General features: G+C 47.9%; 1 protein-coding gene across 1 annotated transcript in view; it reads left to right on the forward strand.

The window, feature by feature from the left end:
• The first annotated feature begins 17,175 nt into the window (after positions 1-17,175).
• LOC107126113 (protein argonaute-1) overlaps positions 17,176-24,298 on the forward strand; it is a 54,277-nt gene continuing 47,154 nt past the window's right edge. The window contains exons 1-4 of the mRNA XM_015429621.1: positions 17,176-17,257; positions 21,082-21,202; positions 22,888-23,069; positions 23,911-24,047. Of these exons, the coding sequence (XP_015285107.1) occupies positions 21,098-21,202; positions 22,888-23,069; positions 23,911-24,047 (424 nt within the window). The 5' untranslated portion in view covers positions 17,176-17,257; positions 21,082-21,097. The remainder of the gene's footprint in view (positions 17,258-21,081; positions 21,203-22,887; positions 23,070-23,910; positions 24,048-24,298) is intronic.

Here is a 24,298-nt window from a genome sequence, read left to right on the forward strand (position 1 = left end):
GGCTTGATTTCTCTTCCTGGAATTAATAAGAAATGTTGGTATCTGAGCTGGTGCAGTCCAGTTCTCCCCTCATCCCCCACTTGATAATTCCCCACATGTGGTGAATACAGAGGTGGGCAGAATGGCCACCTCATCAGTGTTTCCAGTCCGGCTTCCGAACAGGCCACGGAACAGAGACTGTACTGGTCACCCTCATGGATGACCTCCGGAGGCATCCGGATTGGGGCGGTTCGGCAGTGTTGCTGTTAGACCTGTCAGCAGTGTTCAACATGGTCAACCACCAACTATTGACCCACCGCCTCACCGACACTGGGATTCAGGGGTCTGCCTTGCAATGGCTCTCCTCGTTCCTTCAGGGTCGGGGACAAAGTGTGGCCGTTGGAGAACAGCTGTCCCGAAAGCACCTGCTAGTTTGCAGAGTACCCCAAGGAGCAGTGCTTTCCCTGATGCTATTTAACATCTATATGCGCCCCCTTGCCCAGATTACCTGGAGTCAGAGACTGGGTTGTAACCAATATGCGGAAGACAACCACCTCTATCTGTTGTTGGATGTCCAGTGTGACTCTAGTCTGGAAGATCTGGACCTGGTGTTGAAAGCTGTGACTGGTTGGCTTAGACTGAGTCGATTGAAATTGAATCTGATGAAGACGGAGGTCCTGTGCCTGAATCGGAGCAGTCTGAGGGTAGGGATCCCGCTCCCGACCTTCGATGGGGCACCGTTGGTGCCAGTGCTGGAGGTTAGGAGTCTGGGGTACAAATAAAATAAATAAATAAATGCAGGCCAGCTCACATTTTATCAGCTGAGCTGTGCTCCTGTGGCCATAGACCTCTGGTCTAGAAAAGAGTGTAGCAGAGTACAATTAATAGTATAATTAGAGCTCTGAAGACCCAGAAAAAAACCAGAAAAATCAGGGAAAAAACTGGGGTTTTCCTGTTTTTTTCCCTGAAGCCTTTTTTTGTTTTTTTCCGAAAAATTGGAAAAATTGAAAAAAGAAAAGAAATTGATTATGGAACGTTTTATTTTAACATGATGAATAAAATATTTTAAGACAAGGTGTTCAAATATTTTCCAAATCATTTCTAATATATATATATATGGTATCAGATTGATCTAATTTCTGTGCACTGAGGACAAGCAAGTCCTAGGTTACAAACTGAACTCTCCAATGCAAGAAGAAGATGCATTTCTTCCTTTAGGAGGTGCTATTGTCAGAAGAAAATAAAAAGGTTTCAGTTTTGTTTTTGCATGTGGGTGGGTATTCTGCTTGTGATAATTGTTTGGACACACTATATTTTTAATATGCCAGTTGTGATAATTTCATGCCAAGCAAAAATGTCCATAGTCATATTTTATTTTCCTAAAGTAACAGAATGACTTCCAATCTAGAAAAGACAAAATAAATGCTAATGTAGCATTTTTTCAATTTTCCCGAAAATTTCCGTTTCCCCCCCCCCGAAAAAAACTGGGGGGAAAACGGGTTTTTTTCCCGAGCTTCAAAATTTCTGGAAATTTTACATCTCTAAGTATAATTAGAGCCAGGTTCCACAGACTTTTCGAGGCTGCAGGCGTGTTTGAGAGGGGGTGATGAGCACCACCTCAAAATGTCTTGCACAGGAAGCTGAGCCAAACCCAAAATTGTTATCTGAGGAGGAGGAGGAGGAGGCAAACAGAATACCACCCTTCTCACACCTCCTGGGAAGAAGGAAATCCTGTAGGGAGGAATAGAACCACACCCTGATTAAGGAGTGCCCCAGTTGCTTACTTCTCATTCTCCAATGGAAGATTCTTTCATTTGAATGAGGGAAGACAACAAGCCCTGCTTTACAATGGCCTCACCCACTATCTGAAAAGCTTGGTAGGCACCAAGGGATGTACTGATTGATGCCATGGTGCCCACGGGCACCATGTTGGGGAACTCTGAATTTATTATTTATTTATTTATTTATTTGATTTTTATCCCGCCCTCCCGCCGAAGCGGCTCAGGGTGGCGTACAACATTAAAACCAATAAAACAATACATCTAAAACAGTCTATAATAGTACAATAAAATCGCAACTTACACACAGTACAACATAACCATGGCGGCAACCATAAAGTGCTATCATGCTTGGTCTGGGTTATTAAATGCTTGGCGGAACAGCTCCATCTTCACTGCTCTCCGGAACTGGCGGAGATCCCTGAGAGCGCGGATCTCATGTGGGAGCTGGTTCCAGAATTACCGAGAGGCAATGGGGAAGCAAAATGGGCATCAGAAGTTATGGAATGTAGCCAGTGGTCTGGAAGCTTCTGATGCTGCAGTCTTGCTGACACTAAGCAAGTGTGAGCCTGCAAAGCCCCCTGGAAGGAACTTCATGTATGCCCGGAAGGAGCTTCTTAAATGCATTCTGTTAATATGTGTAATATGTTTCACACGGAGGATTTGCTGCGCTAAAGGCACGAATGTCAGGCGGATTTTCAGGGCGTGATCACACCGCAACATCTGGAAGTGTAGCGCACCCGTGGCCAACCTGTGGCGTCCTGCCGAAGATGCACAGTAAAAAACTACCTCAGAACGTCCACTAGTATCCGGAAAATGCGCACAAACACGTAACTGAAAGCAGTGCTGCTCCACGGAACTGCGCATGCGCACAAATGCAAAACACTTGCTGCGCCGCTTCTTTGCCACGCTCCAGCATCGCCGTGTGATTGCCAGCTAACAGCCTAAGCGTGAAGACTCGGGGGACTGTGTGATCAGGCTACTGCGTTTTATTTTGCTCCGCAGCAAACAGCCACGCGCTCCCCGCGTTATCTGGCCCATGTGACCGGGGCCAATGATGCCCTTTCCTCAGTAAGGGGGAAAAAATGTTCAGGATGGCATGTGACATCCTGCTTATTCTCAGAGGCTTAGTGAGGGCAGCAGGTCGGGCAGTGACACAATAGCAGTTGACATGATGAAGCATATTGAATCCACCTTGTAGATGTGTAACATCAAACCCAACAGCTGCCAAAAAGGTTTTCTGGACAACAGTTTCCGAGCAGCACTAGTTTTGTAAATGCACAAATTAACTCCCATCTCTGCACTGCCACAGTGTCTGCAGGCAAAGCAGTTTGACAACTACTGGTTGTCAGTCTGCACATCATGCTGAATCCTAGCTGGAACAACAGCCGCTTTACAGCACCACTGTTAGTTTTGCTGACTAATCACAAGTGATGCTTTGCCAATTCAGGCATTACCAAACCCTAGTTAAGCTTCCTTAACTCTTGGTTGTGTCTGATGATTATGGGAGACCTGGGGGGGGGGCCTCACTTCAGACATCCCATTCTTCGCAAATCAGAGAGTGAGAAACTGAGAGAGCTTGTATGCACTTTTGCAAACTGTTACTAAACGGCAGAGATGATTTTTTTTCCGCCAGTGGACAACCTATCCACCTTAACAGCTGCCTAACAGTGTTGCTGGCAAAGTCGGGTGTGTCATTTGAAACTTTAAAATGTAATTTTGATGCAATCTCTCTGTCTTTCTGCACCGATTTCAACCACCACAAAAAGAAGCCTTTTGTCTGATCCTCCATTCCCCCCTTCTGTTGACTTCTCTGAGACTTTTAACTCGGGTGGCAGCCTTGATCTGAACAACGGTGGATATGATGGGGTGGGGGTGGTGCTTGATGATGGCAGTCTGGGAGGGAGGTGAGGAACCCTCTTTTGTCACTGGGCCCCAGCCTCTAGCTGACCTTGGAGGGAATGGCCTCCAAATTCGAGTCACCAGGGAATCCTGGAAGGCTAAAGGTCAGGATGGGAGGCGATGCAGTTGATTGGGGGGTGGGGCCAATTACTGCTTGGGCTTCCCTGTAAGTAGGGGATGAGTGGAGTGCTCCTTGCGTCTGTAATCTGCATATATTTTTACTTCCTTGGGGAAAGCTTCAGAGAAACTTTTCTACCTTGATTTTTTCCCCTTTTCTCAGATAAATCAGGCCGGATCTAATGTGATAGAATGAGGTGGCAGAGACCCAGAGATGATGGAATAAACTCCCTTGAAAGCATTATTTTTTTAAAATTAAGGAAATGCCCTGTTTGCAGTCTCCTTGCATTTAGAAAACCACCACAGCAACGGGAGGATGTGTGAGATTGCTTTGTGGGAGGACCTCTTTTACAAGCACAAAGTGTTCAAAAAAGGGGACTTGAAATGATACAACCCTCTTTCATTCCAAGACTGTACCACTTTCTTCTGCTCTCCCGTGCACACTGATTCCTTATGGGTGGGGTAGAGTAGCAACTTGAACTGCCTTGACTTGACATCTGGGAATTCTACTTGGAATCTCCACACCACCACCAGCAAGTAGGAACTAGTAGTGGGTAGTGCTTCCCTTCCTCAAAGTGGTTGTGTTGGAAGCTCCATCCCTGCTGTCTTCCCCCTTAATATACCAGGGAAAGTAATATGTCCCCAATCTCCTTGCACCTAGAAAACTAGCCTCACCAGGGTACTTACAGGAGTCACTCTAGTCTAAGCCAGTTCATTTCCAGTGTATTTAGACTGGAGTAGTTCATGCGAGACTGCACTTGGAATGATATGGGAACCATGTTTTGTGCCTCTTGGTCTGAGAGAAAGGAGAAAGGCTATCCAGAAGTTTCCACCATTTCCTCCTTCCAGCTGCAGACCCCCCCCCTCCAGTGTTGGTCGTCAGGGTTCCCCATCCCGCAGGAGCAGCCTCTCGTGGAGATCAGTGCCTGTGGAGGAGGCAGGAAAGTTAATTAAGTTTTAATCCAACTCTTATAAGATGTAGTTCTGAGAAGTAAAAGGGGATCCTAAAACACGGGTGGATAGGTGGGGCTGGGGAGGGGAGAGCCGTTGTTATGGAGCAGAGCAGGGCAGAAGGGTGAGATGGGGCTGGGGTGGGTGTGGTGTGCCTTAGTACAGGCTTGGTGGGGACCCAGGCTCCCTCAGTGGTCAACTAAGGAGACCCATTCCACAGCCGAGTGACATTACTACTTCATTAGGATTCACCACACTCCAGCTTCACGCTTCCTTAGCCTAAGGCAGTTAGCCAAACTTCCTGGTTTCTCCTGACTTTCAAGGTTCCTCCATCTGTCCTATCTCTGACTATCCCCAGCTCTGTTTCACCACAGCTTTAAGTGCCTGGCCCAACACCTGTAAGTGCCCTCCATGACATCATGCCTGCCCTCTGGGCCCCACACCTCAATTGCATCTCAGCGCTAATGGAACTCTTTCACCTCCGATGGCAGCAGGCCCAGCGAGCCATGCCCTGCTGTAGGGGTGCCGGGCCACACCCCACCCCATACTTCTGTGCCCTGTCTTTGGGCCAACCACCTCAGGGTGGCATGCCTGTAACCAGGGATCATTTCGTAGAAAAAGAGGTGCAGGAGCTCATTAGCATAACTTATTTGCATATGCCACACCCCCTGACATCACCGGAAGTGCGTCAGAAAGCAACACCCACTGCTCAGGCTCCACTGGACTGTTTTGGATTGCTAGCTATTGGGGGGGAGCGCAGATCTGCCCTCACAGAGGAGGGAGAGCTTGTACCTGAAGGCAGGCCGGGGGTGGGCTCTGCAACTTACCTGGCTGTTTCTTGCCCCTCGTGGCCTGACTGAGGGCTGCTGGGAGCAGGGGGTGGGGCTTGTTGCATGTGCCCGCCCCCTGGACTCCTTACTGCTGGAGCTCTGCTCCTGCGCGCTCCCGCAGAAAATGACCCCTGCCTGTAACTCTGCTGAAGCCCCATCCCTCTCCGGCTCACAGTCCCCTGGACAGCTCCGGAGGGCTGTTCTGGACCCCTGTAGAGGTTATAGGAGGGTTTAGGAGATTTGTGGGAGAGGAAGCTGGACAAGTGGGGAGAGGTGTGTTTAAGCTGAGGTTTGGGGCTAGAATGGAAACTGGATTTAGAGTGAGGATGCTTATGGAAGACTGCTGATGCAGAAACCTGGGGCTTTGGGGAGGAGAAAGAGACCTGAAAGGTACCTTCTGCTATAAACAGTAGGGAAACCCTTTTGGCCAATCCTGTGTCTTGCTAGGAAGAAGGAAAAAACCCTTGACCTGGGAGTGTCCGCTAAGGCTGCCATGGTATGGAATGTGTGGGTTGCTCTCCTTGTCTCCCTCCTCCCTTTCCTCCTTCTCCGCTCATCTGCACGCTGTTATCTGTCCAGTGTCCTTGAAGGTTTTACTCTGCCTCCTCCTAGCTTCCCGCTGGGAATGTAACCATTGCTTTTTGCCCGCGTCTTCAGGTTCTTGCCTATTGGCTTTACTGTATCGGGGTCATGTATGAAGGGGGTATATCTAAAGGTTCAAATCATTAGCCCGCCATTCCTGACACAAGTGTTCATGGTGTCCTGAGTACTCGCTCTCAATAAACTGAAACTTCTGAAGGAACATTGTTGAGTGTCTTGACTGGGAAGCCTGACAGTGTCAGGAATCTATCATTGCCTCTACCCATATCTCTCACGAAGATGAGCGGAGAAGAGGAGCCAAAGGTGCCGGTTACTACTGATGTCCCAGTACCCACCACCACCCCACTGGTGACCACTCCAGTTACTACCACTTCCCCAGTCACTGTTCCCCCGACACAGGTGCCGGTATCGGGGGCCGAAGGAGGAGCGTTTCCTCGGCTGTTTGGAGACATGGTAAAGCCTAAACAGTGGGGCCTGTTCAAAGCTGAGACCCAGGAGTCATGGATGCTGACTCCTGCCCTGGAGAGCGGGAGCCGCTACGACTACAGACCCTTGTAGGGGCACACTCGGCGGGAGCTGGCTGAGAATGGAGGTTGGGAGGAGCAGCTCTCCTGGATTGAATTGTTCCAGGCCAGGACAACCCGCATGTTCGAAGAAACCTTGCTGGACATCCCGAGACTGGTGGTCCAGGTGGTGCAAGGAGAGATCCGGTTACTCCGTCCCACGCCCCCCGCAGTGCCACCACCACCACCTCCCATGAATCCGCCACTGGGACCTCCGGTAGAACCGGCTCCTGCCCCCAGACTGCAGGAGCTCCCTCCAAGGGAGCACCAACCGAAGGAGCTGTTGGAAGCCACTTTTGATGGGACCTCAGAAAAGCTGGCCTTCTTCGTGGTGCAGGTGGAGAAGTTCGTGCAGTACTGGGGCCACTTGTTTCTCTCCGATGAGCGGAGAGTTCCTTATATTGAATCCAAACTGCGAGATGGAGCGGCAGACTTGTATGTCAGCCTCCACAATGCCCATGGGTCGGAGCCACAAGAGGTGGACGTGTTCATGTGGGCCCTCTGAACGCAATACGAGGACTCGATGGAAGAAATAAAGGCACGCAATCACCTTCGTACCCTGAAGCAAGGGCGGAAGACCATGCGAGAATACACTGAGGAGTTCAAAAGGTACTTGGCTAAAATGCAGGGGTGGCCCAATGGGGTGTTAGCTGAGCAGTATCGGTTGGGGTTAAACCCCGAGCTTGGTGAGACCATCTTACGCAGCATGAGCCGGCGGGAAACGACCATGACCTGCTGTAAGTGGTGCGGAGCAGCAGGTCCCACCTCATGTGGCGCCGAAGACGGTAAGCAACTACCCCCCCTCTTCTTTGTGACTGTGATGGTAATGAACCCTGAACTGGGGACCCATGTGAGGGTGAGGGCCTTAATAGACTTGTGGTGTGCCAGGGATTTGATTAATTATGGGTTCAAGTGGTCAAACTCCCCGAACCCATCGTATTCACCCAAATGGACAAAGAGCCGTGTAAATTCAAAACGGTTCCTCTGCGGATGGAGGTGGGAGATCATTGGGAACATCGGTCCTTCGTCATCACCCCCGCCTCCCGGTTCCCGCTAGTGCTGGGGAGCCCCTGGCTGCACGACCACAACCCGTACGTTGTCTGGGATGAAGGGAGGGTGTGATTCATTGTGCTGAGATGCCAGACTCATTCCTGGGAGGAGAATTGGGGCCAGGTGCCTTCGGAGGAACCTCTACGAGCTTGCTTGGTGCATGAGGAGCTCTCTGCCATCTCCCCCTGAGTACCGAGACTTGGCTAAAGTATTTGAGGAGGAGGAGGTGGACGAGCTACCCCCCACACACACACACTGCAACTCTGACTGTGCCATTGAAATACTCCCTGGCCAAAAATTACCTAAGGGAAAACTCTATGCCATGAGCCCGGGGGAAAAGGTCGAACTACGGAAGTTCATTGATAAAAACCTGGCCCGATGTTTTATTCGCCCAGCCTCCTCCTCGTTTGCAGCCCCAGTCCTCTTCCGGAAGAAGGACGGGGACCTCAGACTGTGTACTGACTATAGGGGCTTAAATGCGGTATCTGTCACCAACGCTTACCCACTGCCCCTGATTAAGGACCTCCTGGCGGAGGCTGCCAAAGGGAAGATTTTCACCAAATTAGACGTACTTCTGGGTGTGCATTAAGGAAGGAAACAAATACAAGACAACATTTAATACCCCACTGGGGCAGTTCGAGTACCGGGTTATGCCTTTCGGTCTCCAGGGGGCCCCTGGGGTCTTCACAAACTTGATTAATGAAGTGTTGCACAAGCACCTGTTCAGGGTGGGGGCTTGTTTATCTAGATGACATATTATTATACTTCCTCGACAAAAAGTCACGCGTGAAATTGGTGCGGGAGGTGTTACAAACACTCTATTACCGTAAAGTTTTTGCCAAGCTATCCAAATGTGAGTTCAATTGGCCCGAGGTGGACTTCCTGGGCTACCACATCTCTCCCAGAGGGTTGGAAATGGACCCCGCCAAGGTCTGGGATGTCCTGGGGTGGGAGGCCCAACTGCAATCCTTCTTAGGATTTACGAACTTTTATCGAGCTTTCCTCTCTACTTTGTCCAGGTCAGCCTGCCCCTCACAGACCTCCTTAAAATCTCTGTTTACCTCCGAGCCCGTCCTGGCCCATCTGGACGAAAACAAAAAGTTCATAGTGCATGGGAGGGGAGGGGCTATTTTGAAAGAGGGACGGGATGGAAAGCTGCACCACCTTAGTTTGGTGTCCCGCAAGTTTAATGCCACTGAGCGTAATTGGTAGGTGTGGGATAAGGAGGCGGGGGCTATTAAGCTGGCGTTAGCAACATGGAGGACGCCAGGGTACCTTTTGAGGTCTGGACGGATCATAAGAACCTGGAGGTGCTATGCACTCCGCGGAACCTGAACGCCAAGCAACTTTGTTGGGCAGACTTCTTTTCTAAATTCAGGTTCACTCTGCACCATTTCCCAGGCAAATCTAACTCCCTAGCGGATTGCCTCTCGCGCCTCCCCCAGCACAACAGCCAATGGGAGGACATCATTATGTTTACTCCCTCCCAGTTCGGTGGGGCAGTCACCACACGCAGCCAGGTGTCAGCTCAGCAAGGGAAGCCCACAGGACGCTGGGAACTGAAGTTCGCCTTGGCGTTCCCCGAGGGAGACCAGGGGGAGGTGGAGTCTGACGGGGCATTGGAGCAATGGGGAAATGGTTGCAGGTACAGAGGACATAGACTATTTGTTCTTGCATCCCTCAGGAGGGAGGTCATGAAGGCAATGCATGGGTCTTAACTGGCTGGATATTTGGGCTATTTAAAAACGTTACACCTGTTGCAACGTTTTTCACTGTTGCAGGACTCTGGCACTTCTTCTCGCTGCAGTTTGCAGACTCCATTGTTTGCTCCTTCCTATTTCTGGTTTGCTCAGGAAAAGCCACCATGGTGTAGTGGAGATGAGTATTGGTCTAGGATCTGGAAGATGTTTAGGACCAAATCATGAAGTTTGGTGTTTCTTCTTTGGTTGGTCTTCTGCCTCTCCTTTTAACATGTGCAGCTTTGTTTTTTCTGCGAGTTGTGTAAAGTTATTTGCTATGCAGAGGAACTTTCCATAACACTGAGCAGGACTTTGAGATCATGCACAAGCCTATAGCTGCTGAGCACCTGTTTTGTATGCGGAAAATCCCATGTCCAGTCTCCAGTTAAAGGAATAGGGTAGGTGGTGATATGAAAGAACCCCTGCTGGTGACCCTGGAAAGCTGCTGCCAGCCACAACAGAAAAAACAACCTGGGATCACAGTTTGCATTACAGAAAATACAAACACTGATATGCTGGCTGACACGTTTAGTAACACTTTTTGCAATCAGTATATAAATCTTATGTCACATTATAGAGAAGTTCATTCTTATAATGTTACAAAGAGAAGTCCATCCTCATGATGTTACTACGAGCACTCGGATGTAAGCTCATTTCACCAAAGTCTTCCTCAGGAGTATTCCAATTGTCTTCAAAATTATCAGCCTCTTGTTACAAGTCAGTGTTTATACTGGGAGCAAACTAGTCCTTAACCTCTTCTCTAAACAGGTGCAAAAGGCTTCTGAATTTGACTGGCAAAATGCTTTCTGTAAACCTCAGGAGTATTTTATTTTCTTCAGAATTATCATCTTTTTAATGCCACTTGAGTTCTAAATATCTACACCCTATATTGGCCAACATGATGGGTTTTTTCAGATTCCCTCAAAGTTTACAAACTTCTGAATGATTCCTCTGTTGAAGTAACTGAAAAGGTGGCTAAGTTCTTTCAATCCGCCATGCTGCTGCACCAAGAAAAAGTACTGCTGTAACCCATAATTTTATTCAATGTATCTGAAATACAGTGTCCTTCTACTTGTATATTTTATAATGACTGTAATCTACTGAGGCCCCGGTCACACAGAGCATTTGCTGCGCTGAAGGCATGATTATCCCATGGAGTTTTCCGGCGTGATTACACTGGAACATCTGGGAGGTGTAGTGCTCCCGTGGCGTCCCGCCGAAGATGCACATTAAAAAAGTACCTGGGATGACCTACTGGCAAATGGTTTGCCACGGGCTGCATGCGGATTCCCCTGGTGTGATTGCGCCAGCGTGCAGCTCCCCCCCCCCGTTGTCCTGTTTGCTGCGGGTGCCAAAGGAGGAAGCCGCCGTCGCGTCTGAATGCATAATTGCGAATCAAACTGCGATGGCGCAAATAGCTACGCCTCCCCCCCTGCGTTATCCGGCCCGTGTGACTGGGGCCTGATATATGCTAATAAAGCCTGACTTGACTAATACCACTTAAGTGCTTATATTAGGAGCAAGCCAGTCTTGAACCTCTTCTCTAACCAGATGCAAAAACCTTCTGAATTGCTGACAAAATGCTCTCTCAGCTGAATTGTAACAAGAGACTGATAACTTTGAAGATAATTCAAAGTCATCTCAGGGGCCAAGGGATCCATGTGCATCGGTACCTAGACGATTTGTTGGTCTGGGGCAATACACGGTCAGAGTCCATTCAGAACACCGAAAGGACCCTGCAGTGTCTTCGCAATCACAGATTTCTAATCAACCTTGAGAAGAGCTCTCTCAATCCGTCCCAGCAGGTATAGCATCTGGGTGCACTGATCGACACCACCCATACTGCCCTATTTCTGCCGACGTCCAAGGCTCAGAAGATCAAGGCTCTCACCACACAGGTTTACCGCAGCAGGTCTTCGGCTCTCATGGAGTTGGCTAGACTCCTGGGGCTTATGATCGCCAGCATCGACATGATCCAATGGGGCCGTATGCATACCAGACCATTACAGATGTTCCTTCATCCCCATCAACTAGACATCATGCAAAAGAGAACCATCAACCTGCAGGTTCCTCTCAAAGTCAAGAGAAGCCTACTTTGGTGGGTGGGCATGAACAACATATCAGGCAAGAATTGTTACGTTTGTCACACCAAGGAGCTGTTCACCGACGCCAGCCTCTAGGGCTGGGGGGCGACACTAGAGGGAGTCCTAGTCCAAGGGACTTGGTTACCAACCGAGAGGTCTCCTCCAATCAATTTGCTGGAGATAAGGGCGATTCGCTTGGCTTTGGTCCACTTCGTTTCCTGTCTGCGGGGCCAACACGTTTTGGTGAGAACGGACAACATCTCTGCCAAAGCTCATCTCAACAAGCAGGGTGGCTCGCGATCCTGCCAACTACACAAGGAGGCAATGAAGATTCTATCCTGGGTGGAAAGGAGCGTTGCGTCCTTGAGGGCAGAACATTTAAGAGGGATCGAGAACGTCCAGGCCGACTGGCTCAGCAGGGAGACATTACAGGAGGGAGAATGGGCCCTCCATCCTAATCTCTTCGACAGGCCAGTGACCCATTTCGGGCAACCAAAACTGGACTTATTTTCGTCACCAATGAACCACAAGTTACCGAGATTCCTCACCAGATATTTCCACCAGGAAGCAGAGGTGACAGATGCTCTCACGACGAAGTGACCTTCGGGCCTGCTGTACGTGTTCCCGCCATTCATACTGATTGCCAGGACTCTCTGCAGAATCAGGGAGCTCGGAGCAAAGGTCATATTTGTGGCTTCGAGATGGACACGACGTCCATGGTTTTCAGCATTGCAGAAGATGTTGATTCTTCTGCCATTGGTACTACCAGTGTCTCTGGACATGCTCTCGCAGGGACTAGTGTGGCATCCGAATCCAGCCTGGTTATGTCTGACCGCATGGAGATTGAGCGGGACAGTCTAGCAGAGTTAGGATAGTCTACTCAGGTCATGGACACCATCATGACTTCCAGACGGAAATCCACAATTCGCATATATAACATCACCTGGAAGGCGTTTGTGAGATGGTGCAGACAGAAAAAGGTGGCTCCACTGTCTCCTTCGGTAGCCTCTGTTCTGGCGTTCCTACAGGAGGGATTGGATGCCAGTCTTTGAGCTTCCACTCTCCGCAGACACCTAGCGGCTTTATCCATGGTGTTACCTTCATTAGAGGGTTTCAAGATTACCAAGCATCCCCATATTCAATTGTTCCTGCAGGGGGCTGTGGCCAAGTCTCCTCCACAGATGCATCGTTTTCCAACGTGGAGGTTGAACATTGTGCTTGATGCTCTCATGAAAGCACCATTTGAACCTCTCAGAGAGGTGGAACTGAAATGGCTGAGGATGAAAACACTGTTTCTCATTGCCATCACCTCAACAAGGAGAGTTTCTGAACTCGGAGCATTGTCGGTAAACTTATCCTTCTGCGTGTTCCAGAAGGACAAAGTAGTGCTCCGCACGGACTCTACCTTCCGACCCAAGATAGACTCCAGATTTCACCAAGCACAGGAAATATGCTTGCCCACCTTTTGTCCCCATCCCAAGCATCCCAAGGAGCATCTCTGGCATACCTTAGATGTTAAAAGAGCTCTCAACATTTACATTGGAAGGATGGAGTCGTGGAGAAAGACGGAGTCTATGTTCATTGGCATTTCCTCTCCACGCAAAGGGGAAACGTTTTCTAGGTCTACGATCAGTTTGGTCCTGAAGTCCTACATCGTAGAGGCTTACTGGGCTTCGGGAGACGAGGTTCCCAGCGGCATCACGGCACATTCGCTGAGAAGTGCAGCGACTAACGTAGCTTTTTCTAACAGAGCTTCGGTGGAGGAAGTCTGTAGAGCGGCTACTTGGTCCTCCATCTCTACCTTTACAAGATCACTACACTACAAGATCAACACAGTGGCATCTGCAGATGCGGCATTTGGGAGAAGAGTGCTTCAGCACGTTGTGACATTGGAGAAAGATGACAACCCACCCGAATGAGGGACACTGCTCGGGGAGGTCCCATGGAGATGTCCTCCACCTCAGAGGGAGAACAACCATTGGACACTTACCGTGAAGGGTCCTTCTCCTCTGAGGACAGGAAGACATCTCGGCCCTCCCAATGTAATCTTTCTCTGTTCCTATTTTCTCTGTGCTGATTTCTTCTCTCCTTACCTTTTACTCATACTCTGGGTGTTCTAACCCTGCAGAGTTGGGTTGTTACATGTTGAAGTTATGTTTCAAATTATGTTTTATAGGGCAAGGCCAGTTATTCAGGCTGCAAGCACTGCTTTCGGAGTCCCAGAACTGGAGATGGGCTATTCCGGAGGCACCAAAAGGAAGGGGAAAAAACCATTTCCTGCCTCCCTAAAGGCACGATGGGAATAACCCATGGAGATGTCCTCCTGTCCTCAGAGGAGAAGGACCCTGCACAGTAAGTGTCCAATGGCCCATAAACATTCATACCCTGGCCCTGCTCCTACACCTGACAGACACCAGCCTGTCTGGTGTTGGGGGGGATTGTATTTAAAGGCATCGGGGAGGCTGGGCCAGCAGCAGTGCTAAGGCAATCCTGCTGAGCAAACCTCCCCGGCGGCTGTAAGTATCTGACCTCTCCTACACCTGAGAGGCAGTTGCCTGTCCGGTGTAGGAGGGCGAGGGGGGAGGAGTATTAGAAGCCACTGTGGAGGCAGGGCTGGCAAGATCACTAAGGCATTACTGCTGGGGCAGGCTCCCTTATGGCTTTAAGCACCCTGCAACCACTGCTGCACCTGACAGACAGCTGCCTGTCCAGTGTATGAAAGGGAGGGGGGAGGAGTATTAGAAGTCACTGTGGAGGTGGGGCTGCACCTCACAGACAACTGCCTGTTAGGTGTAGGAGGTGGGGGGAGTGTGTTGGAAGCCATCAGAGAGGCTGGGCCAGCAGCTTTGCTTCACCTCACAGGTGGTTCTTGGCCACTCCCGATTTCCTCAATTGTCATTAGCTGTTTGCAGTCCCCTGTAACTGTTGGGGTTTTTTAACCTCAAAGCTCTGAGCTCTGCAGCTGACCAATCAGAGACTGGGGGGTGCAGAGAGGCAGCTGCCTGGCAGCCGCATAGGAATCAATGGGGGGAGCACATTTCCCCCCTTTTGACCCACTTAGGGGTTGAGTTTCTAAAAATCCCTTCTTAGCGAGCACCTACGCCACAGTAGGAGCACTCTCCCCGAATTTGGTGTTTCTAGGTCCAGCGGTTTGGCCTGGGCATTGATTTTACGGTGAGGGGACTTTCTTTTATATATATAGATGGCACAGGGAAAAAGAGAAACCAAAAGGTTTTTTAAAAAACATTTTTTATTGCTTTTATTCTAAAAACTACACTGAAATCATAAGGAAAGGGTATCTACAAACTATGGGAGAAAGTAAAGATAACCACTAAAAACCCAAGAAACGGTGGTCATATAATGCTTACAACATTTTTAACGTGTTAGTATTGTAACAGTGCTATATCAATGGAAGAGATTAGTAAAGTATATCCGTGGCAGTTAACTATATAAAGAACATCCAAGAATCTATTAAGTATGGATTAAGTTCTGCTTCTAGAGATAAAAGTTAACGTTTATCTTTCTTCTTTCTGAGATGATAGTCTCGATTGGCTTTAGGAGTTTTGGGGGCCGCTGCCCCTAATTCTGAGTCAGATTCTTCAGTAGATAATGATGAGATTTGCATTGTCATCCTCTTGAGTCTTTAGTGGCTTTTTTGGTTTTTGTAACTGTTCCAAAAAGAACTTAGCTTTTATGACAGAGTCAATCCTTTCTTTCTTATCGTTGTTATTGAAGAAGACGTCTTCTGATATAATCCATTTGTAGGGGGTGGATGGCTTTTGTAGAAATAAGATCAAGTCTTTATATTTTCTCCTCTTCTTTCTTATTTCAATGGGAATGTCTTTTAATACTTTGATTTCTCTGTCTTTGATTTTTAAGGTAGTTCCATTAGTCGCTTTAAGTATCTAGTCTCTGATATGTCTTTTGGAGAACTTTACATAAATTTCACCAGGCAGATTATTTTTTTAAATATATTATGAATATGTCATGTAGGCCATATCAATCTCGCTTTGAAGGAAATCCGCTTTCAAATCTGCAACCGGTCCCAAGTCTTCACTTAAAGTTTTTTTAAGGTCTTCCCCTTTAGTCTCTGGAACTCCTTGGAATCTCAAAACATAGTTTGACTTTTCCATCTGTTGCTGTAAAAGTTGAAGTTCATTGGAGATTCTCTTTTTTTCCACTTTCTCTACGCGCTTTTGAAGCTTATTAGCTTTGGCATCAACTTCCTTAACTGCTGTTACTGTTTGCTCTGTCTTCTGCTTAGTGTCTTCCATTTGGCTTTGTAGAGTTGCAAAATTCTGGTTCGAAGAAGAAGAAGAAGAGGAGATTGGATTTATACCCCGCCCTTCACTTGGAGTCTCAGAGCGGCTTACAAACTCCTTCCCCTCCCCACAACAGACACCCTGTGAGGTGGGTGGGGCTGAGAGAACTCTGACACAAACTGCTCTTTTTTCAAGGACAGCTGTGCCAGAGCTTGTGACTGACCCAAGGTCACATCAGCAGGTGCAAGTGGAGGAGTGGGGAATCAAACCCGGTTCTCCCAGATTAGAGTCCACACACTTAACCACTATACCACACACTTAACCGCTATAGCAAACAAAGTTGTCAGTTGGTCCAGCAGAGGTCGCAATGCTGCTGCTATCATACCAGGGAGGTCTGTAGCTACTTCTGGTCACGTGACTGGAGTGGCTAGGCTGCCGTTTCCAGAAGAAGGTTTTTATTTTCGGCCCAACTCTCCTCCCCGCCATCTTTTAATTGTTTACTTTTCAGAAAAGTTTCAAAAGTCTCTATTGTTTGACTGTTCTTTATATTAGTTTTTATTTGCTTATAGTCCTCTTCCCCCCCCCCCTTAAAATGCTCTGGAATCAGCTTTTGTTTAACCATGGAGTGAATCCTCCACTCCGCATATCTTGGGGGGGCGGGGGAGGATATTTTCGCTTGGATATTTATCCGAATGTTTTGCTTTAACAAGAAAGACTCACACTTCGTCGTGGCTCATGCTGAGGTAAGGGTTTCGCTTGATCACCATTCGCTTGTCCCAGTGTGCACCCCTATCACCATTGCTGGTTCCACGGTGGCAGGACCATTGGAGCTCAGAGGTGTCTCAGTCCCTCGGCAGCGTGCCTTGGGAGCAGCATCTCTCACGCTCCATGGCTGGGGGCTCCCTGCAGGGGCCCTGGGGGTGGTGCGGACAATCGCACCCCCTCCCATCCGCTGGGTCACGGATCACGTCCCCTGGAGCGCTAAAGGGACGCGTCCGCAATTCGGGTCACCAAAACCGGAAGTTTCAAGAGAAACCAGAAGTTGATGTTCCGGTTTTCATCCCCTGAAGCCTACTTTATTCCTGTTTTGCCATTTGTACAGTACAAAGACTACTTTTAAGGTTAACACAGGAGAGAGCAGAGGTAGTACGGGAATGCTGAGCATTGTTTTTCAACCCCATCTCTTCTTTTGTCTTCTCTTGCCTTATTCAACAGCTGCTGCGGGCACTTATCTGCCACCCCTGCAGCAGGTGTTCCAAGCTCCTCGCCGGCCTGGGATAGGAACTGTTGGGAAGCCAATCAAACTCTTGGCCAACTACTTTGAAGTTGACATCCCCAAGATCGATGTCTATCACTATGAAGTGGACATCAAGCCGGACAAGTGCCCGCGCAGGGTCAACAGGTAAGGCAAGTATTAGCCTTTGGCCATTTTTTCTCCCGTCCACCCCCTTCACTGACCTTTGGGATCCCTCTTTCTGGGCATGCCTGTTTCTGCATCACTCCCCTGCTTGGACTTGGCTACATTTGCAGCGGTGGGGTTGGTCTGCAAGAAGACACTTGGCCTATCGGAGAAGGTGTTCTCCTATGCCCCCTCTTGCTTCCTTCCTTCCTTCACACCCACGTTAGGTATTGTGTCCACCCTCATATGTGGGTAGCTCAGGATATAACTGGGCTTTTTGGGCTCCACTCCTTGTTCGGCTTACAACAGCTGCGTGATCTTGGCCATTCTCCCAGACTTTTAAAATAGCTGTCCTTCAGCTTTGGGCAACTGTTTTAAACTCTACTCTTCATTTAGTCCTAAACTTCAGAGGGTCATGGCAGTGTTTGCTGTGTGCTGAAATAATGCAAATTGTAAACTGGATGTAGTCAAATTCAGCAAATTGGCATAAGTTCCTCTCCCCAACAGTCAGAAATCTGAATTCAGCCACCCCTCTGGCTTCTGGGGTTTCAGGAGGAATCACTTAAATCAGTGGTGGCGAACCTATGGCATGGGTGCCAGAGGTGGCACTCAGAGCCCTCTCTGTGGGCACGCGTGCCATCGCCCCAGCCAGGCCCAGACCGTCATTAAAGGGTCGCATTCTCTGCCAAATAATTTAAAGTAAATGAAAGCATTTGGGATTGCTTTCCTCACTTTGTTTGGATCATCTTAAGTGAATGTATGAGTTGTTTTTTCTAAAGTACAACCTCAGTATTCAGGTTAAATTGCCGTGTTGGCACTGCGATAAATAAGTGGGTTTTGGGTCGCAGTTTGGGCACTCGGTCTCTAAAAGGTTTGCCATCACTGACTTAAATGCTTTCCAAACTTATCTTTCACACACACACGCACATACACACACACACACACACTTGCAATCATGAGTGGTAGAAACTTCTTCTTGCATTGCAGTACAGTGAAGTGTATCCAGCCATGCGGTTCCTGCATAAGAATGGTGTTTCAATTTGTGGAAGGGGGTGGGGAAGCAATTTCTGCCTATCCCTCCCTCTCTCCTACTGGAGATGTCTTCACTGCTGTTCCTGAGAGTCCCTTGACACGCAGAACAAAATTTGGGGGAGGGCCTTACTGGGCTGCAGCGTAAGGAAGGAGCAGTAAAGACTTGCCCTGCAGAGTCTGCAGATGGCTGGCTACACTCCAGCGTGATCAACAACACAAACAACAAATGAGCCTTTAAAAAAAATTGTCTAGTCCTCATGATGTGCCTTGGTTCTTGACTTGGTAGGGTGCTGCTGTGCTTGGGTCATGTTCCAGCTGCTGCTTGGGTTGCTGCCAGAAGGTGCTTAGAGACGAAAATATTTTTGTAATCATAGCCACTGCTGTATTGTAGAGCACAATTGAGAGCCATCATGGTGTAGTGATTAAGAGTGGTGGATTCTAATCTGGAGAACTGGATTGGATTCCCCGCTACTCCACATGAAGCTTGCTTGGTAACCTTGGGTCAGGCACAGTTCTCTCAGAACTCTCTCAGCCCCACCTACCTCACAAGGTTCCTGTTGTGGGGAGAGGAAGGGAAGGCAATTATAAGCTTTTTTGAGACTCCTTAAGGTAGAGAAAAGTGGGGTATGAAAACCAACTCTTCTTCTTCACAAGCTCCCTATACCCCCCAAATAAGAAAGATCTATGTCCTAAGGAGCTTACAGTCCGAAGTTTGTGTGTGTAGTGGGGGGAACAGAAGGGAGAGATGTGGGAATGTAGGAGACTAGGCCAACATGGGATGAAAGTTGGTTGCACTTTGGCATGAGAGATTCAACCAAAGGGGCCTGAAAAACTAGGGGTCAGGGGTGAGAGCAGAGCAGAGTAGCAGGGATACACTGTGTGGAAAGGTCAGCCTTTCTGGTATTGTCTGGAACTTCTTTGTTTAGAAAAGAGGTGGTTAATGGGGGATCTAATAGAGGTGCATAAAATTATGCATGGGGTATAGAGAAAGTGGGTTGAGGGAGCTTTTTCTCCTTCTCCCTTAATGCTAGGACTCTACAGGCCCCAATGAAGTTGATCGGCAATAGATTCAGGACAGACAAAAGGAAGTACTACCTTACTCAATGAGTAATTGAACTGTGGAATTCATTACCAGTAGAGGTAGTGATGGCCACAGGCATAGATGGCTTTAAAAGTGGGTTAGACAGATTTATGGATGGGGAGGTCCATCAGTGGCTGCTACTAGCCACTGTGAATAAAGGGCAACTTCATGCACAAAGAAGGCAGTCCTCTGCTTGGAGGCAACATGAGGGGAAGGCCTCTGTGCCCTGTTCATTGGCTGTTCAACACACATAGCTGGGTTCTATGTGAAACAGGATGCTGGGCTTGATGGACCACTGGACTAATCCATCACGGCTGCTCTTTATGTTCTTATTATGGAGACCAGGGGTGGACAAACTGTGGCTCTTTCACACATATTGTGTGGCTCCCGGCAGGGCAGCTGGGGAAGCAAAGGGGAGGCATGCCTCCCTGATCGGTCTTCCCTTCCCCAGCCAGTGTTCCCCTCCCTGAGTAGGCTTGAGGCAGGGGGGAGCAGAGAAATAAAGCAACTTTAGCTTTAAATGGGTTCTCAAAGCCCCCCCCCCCGCCTACAAATATAATTGGACAAATCAATATCTATTTTTATCCCTTTTGTTTTTATTTTTGGCAGTCTCATTTAATGTTAATAAAAAGCAAATTTGCACATTTTCCAATAAAAACATGTCTGTGATATTTGTTCATGTTATGTGGCTCTCGAACATATGACGTTTATTCTGTGTGGCTCTTACGTTAAGCAAGTTCGGCCACCCCTGATGTAGACCCTTTCCTGCTGTGGGCAGGACATTGACGTAGGACTCTGTAGGCTTGACATACTGCTGGTGGAGTTTGGCAGTGTGTTTTGCAGCAGACTGAATCCAAACACAGGCATCAAAATGGAATCCCCAGTTTTCTGTTTCTTTCCCCTGTGCATTTCTGTAGTAAGATGTGTCAGTTTTAAAGCAAGAAATCACTTTGGGGTGTTGTCTTTGGGAGTGTTTCTTATTTTTAAATAACTATTGGTTTAGTTTCCTTATCAGTTTTCTCATCAGGGACTTGAACCAGAAATCCCAATACCTGAGGTTGAGAGGCTAGCCTTCCAAGCAGTTGTGGAATGTGTACCCTACAAGCCTACTTTAGGCATTGCATAGGTTAGGGACATGCCAAATATCGGCTCTTGGGATTGGCAGGCAATATAAAACCCCTTAATTGACCAAGGGGTCTGATTGTCTCAGGACCTTCACGGGAAAAGCTAGAATCTGAGGGCTTAATGACCCTACAGTTTATACAAGTCCACGACACTTCAAGTAGGGTTGCCAGTTCCCCGGTAGAAGAAAAAAGGCTGTTGTGCCGATGACATGACATCATTTCCATGGAAATCAGAAGTGATGTCACACCCCAGGTATCACCAGAAATTCTGTGGTAAAACCATAGAGTTTTTGGCGAGTCCTGAAGAAGACTGATGTCACTTCTGGGTTTTTCCTGGAAGTCATGCCACACTGTTGCTGTCAGCTGCCACTATGTGCCCCTGTCTCCTCCTGGTTGCCTGGCAACCCTAGCTACAAGGTACCAGAGCCTGTTATATGGTAGCGCCTAAGTACCCTCCAGGTCTAGATTCCCGTGGCACTGCTCATGGCTGTATCCTGTCTCTGGTGTTCCCCAACAAAACTGTGCTCCTAACAGTAGAGTCCATCATTTTTAGCTTTTCTCTTTTTCTCCACCCATCTGTCTTTTCTCAGGGAGGTTGTGGAATACATGGTACAACACTTCAAGCCTCAGATCTTTGGTGATCGGAAGCCAGTGTATGATGGGAAAAAGAACATTTACACAGTCACTGCCCTGCCCATTGGAAATGAAAGGGTATGAGGGGAATGTTCCTTTGGATGGGTGGATTTCTGGGGTGTTTTTTGTCTGGAAAACCTGAGTATATTTTTTTGTTTCTAAAGGAAAGATCCAAAGGAAGCAGGTATATAAATACTTAGGAGAAATGAGAACGTCACAAAGACATTGAGGAAACTTTGAATTTCCCCAAAACTCTTATGGCTGGATCAGCAGTGGTAATAGCAATAACTACCTGAAGAAGAGTTCTGTTGTAGTTGAAAGCTTGCTTTCTGTATACAGTTTTAACTGACTATAATAAGATATACTGCTGCTTATTGAGTATTTTCCCCCAATTGATCCATTTTTGTTGGAGTAAATAGCCCTGTCTTTTCAACCCTATGCGACAGTGGTTGAAAGTTCCTTTCAAACCCTAGTTTCTGCCAGTTTAAAGACAGACTATTGACTTGTAGCACCTGTCAGTTGTGTTTATACAAAGAATAATTTAAAAAATAAAAGTGGGGAATTCAGGTGTTACTTGGAAACCATAGGAATTTAGCCAGGACTTCCTGCCTTCCACTGCCTTGTTCTAGTCCATTGCATTCCCTCCCCCTGTTTTCATAGTGCTGCTAGTGCCAGCACTGAGCATTATGTTGGGGTCTGCAGTGCAAAGAGAGAAATGTTTAACCCCCCCCCATGTTCCTGTAGAGGAACCCACCTGCTGCACCTCTGCATGATGTACTGCACCACCCTTGCTGCCTTCCAAGCCACTCTCAGCTGTCTTTGCTTCAGGTGCAATTCAGTTCAGTCGCTCCCACTACAAAGACAGAGCAGAACTGCAGGACCCTGGAGGAGGGCAGTGACTCATGCAGAAGCACAGGCTTAGGTGGGTAGCACTCTCACTCTGTAAGCAGGACTTTTGAGGCTTTGATGTGTGCTTCTGCCTTTAACTCGTGGAGGGGGAACTGTTGTAGTCAGAAGCTTGGAACACACTACTGTATTCCTTCATTCTAAAGATGAGAGAGTTGGCACATTGTAATGGCTAAAGTGTGTTGCGGTGTGAACTGGGAAGTCCCTCATCTGAATTCTGCCTCTGGAGTGAACGCTGTGTAGGACCTGCCTATCTGGAGGGAGGGAGGGCAAGATAAAAATGCTTTAAAGAGCTCAGGGCAGCCTACATAGTTCTCCCTTCCTTGCTGCATCCTCACAACAACCCTGGGAGGAAGGTTAGGCTGAGAATGACTGGATCCAGATCACCCAGGAAGCTTCCATGGCAGAACAGGGGTTCAAAACTGTGTCTCACATGACGGACTTTAGAGTTTCAACATAATTACATGTATGAAGGAGTCTGAACATTGTGGAGTGCAATAATCTGTGAGGCACCTTTAGAAAAAATAGTGTGGTAGTTAGGAGTCAGTTAGGCCTTTGGTCACATGATCGGATATTTTGCTCTCTCTGCTGATTCCTGCCACCCCAAATTTCCTGAATCATGGTTTACTGGGACCTCTTAATTATACTGTGTTAATTTTTTTTGCACTGTGAAACACAAGAATTTATGGTGTATGCTACTTAGAAAAATCAGAATATAAATCTGTTAAATAAAATAAGTACAAATTTTTAGCAAGGTCAGCTCCAATTCCTCTGTCAGGGCACTTGACTGAGGCCTTGCAAGCTAGAGTCCTGAGGAGCATTTTTTTTTTTTTGTTCCCCTCTGGTTTTCCTCATAGGTTGATTTTGAGGTGACAATTCCAGGGGAAGGCAAGGACAGGATATTCAAGGTCTCCATCAAGTGGATGGCCATTGTCAGCTGGCGGATGCTGCACGAAGCCTTGGTGAGCGGACAGATCCCTGTGCCTCTGGAGTCCGTCCAGGCCCTTGACGTTGCCATGAGGCACCTTGCCTCCATGAGGTAATTCTTTTTCTCAAGTGGGGTCTTGCTGTGAGACAGGGGAACCCAAAGAGGTGATTTCACAAAATGGGGCTCATTTACCCCCCCCCCCCCGGTTGATTTTATATCTTCTCCTGCACTTTAGGCCTCCACCAAGGAATCCTGGAAATTGTAGTTTTGGGAGGGTGCCAATGGAAATAAACAATCTCAAGCCTCTCTAAAGAATGCCTTTTCCAAGAATTATCAGGAAAGGGTGGAGGAAATAGAAAGGAACTCAGTTTCCATGATAAATTTATGGAGGAAAGAACTGAACCCAAATGTGTACTTGTAGGGTGACTGTCTTAAGGATAACCAAAAAAGGGCATGAGACCTCAAAAGATAGGACAATATTTGCATATGCTAATATACAGTCATAGATCTAAGTCTGCACCTAGTACTATAATTTAAATAGAAATATCTCATAGTTCAGTTGTCTGATTCTGTTGCTAATGTTGACGTGGAGCTTCTCAAGACTCTTCTGATGGCTCCTTATCTTTAAATCACCCCACACAGCCTGGCTAGCTTGAGCAGCTCTTCTTCCAACTGCACGGAGCTCTGGGTCCCCTGTGGCTGTTCTGGAATTGAGCCTCTTCTGTTACTTTGGCTAATTTTAGTGGACAGAAGCAGACCCTGGACAGTCCTACTGAAAAAGAGGACATCTGGTTACCGTATCTTAGATTGGGATTAGATATAGTAATGAGAAGTTTTAAGGCTCAGACAACTTGCTGAGTGGTTTTTTTTTGTCTGGCTTTAGTTTTTAGGGATTAATTTACTGGCCTTTGTAGTGAATTAATGTGTTCCTAATTTCCTCTGGCTCCCCTAGGTATACCCCTGTGGGTCGTTCTTTTTTCTCTCCCCCTGAAGGATACTATCACCCACTGGGAGGTGGAAGGGAAGTCTGGTTTGGATTCCACCAGTCCGTCAGACCTGCCATGTGGAAGATGATGCTGAACATCGATGGTAACTTAATGCTTGCAGATCCCTGCTGCTACAAATTCACAGAGCATAGGTCTGCCAGCAGCTGTTTGCCATGGTAACAAAATGGGGCCTCCATGTTCAAGTGTGATATATCTCTCTGAAAAGGGGAGACCAGTTGCTTTTAGATGTTTTGCTTTGTGAGCATTCTGAAGGTCCCGGCTAGTGCTGAAATGGGTTTAGTGCATTTTCATCCAGCTCTTCTTCCATGGAGCTCAGGGCATAGTTCTCCCTTC

Source organism: Gekko japonicus, unplaced genomic scaffold (assembly GCF_001447785.1).
Source record: "Gekko japonicus isolate JY-2015 unplaced genomic scaffold, Gekko_japonicus_V1.1 scaffold521, whole genome shotgun sequence".
NCBI lineage: Eukaryota > Metazoa > Chordata > Lepidosauria > Squamata > Gekkonidae > Gekko > Gekko japonicus.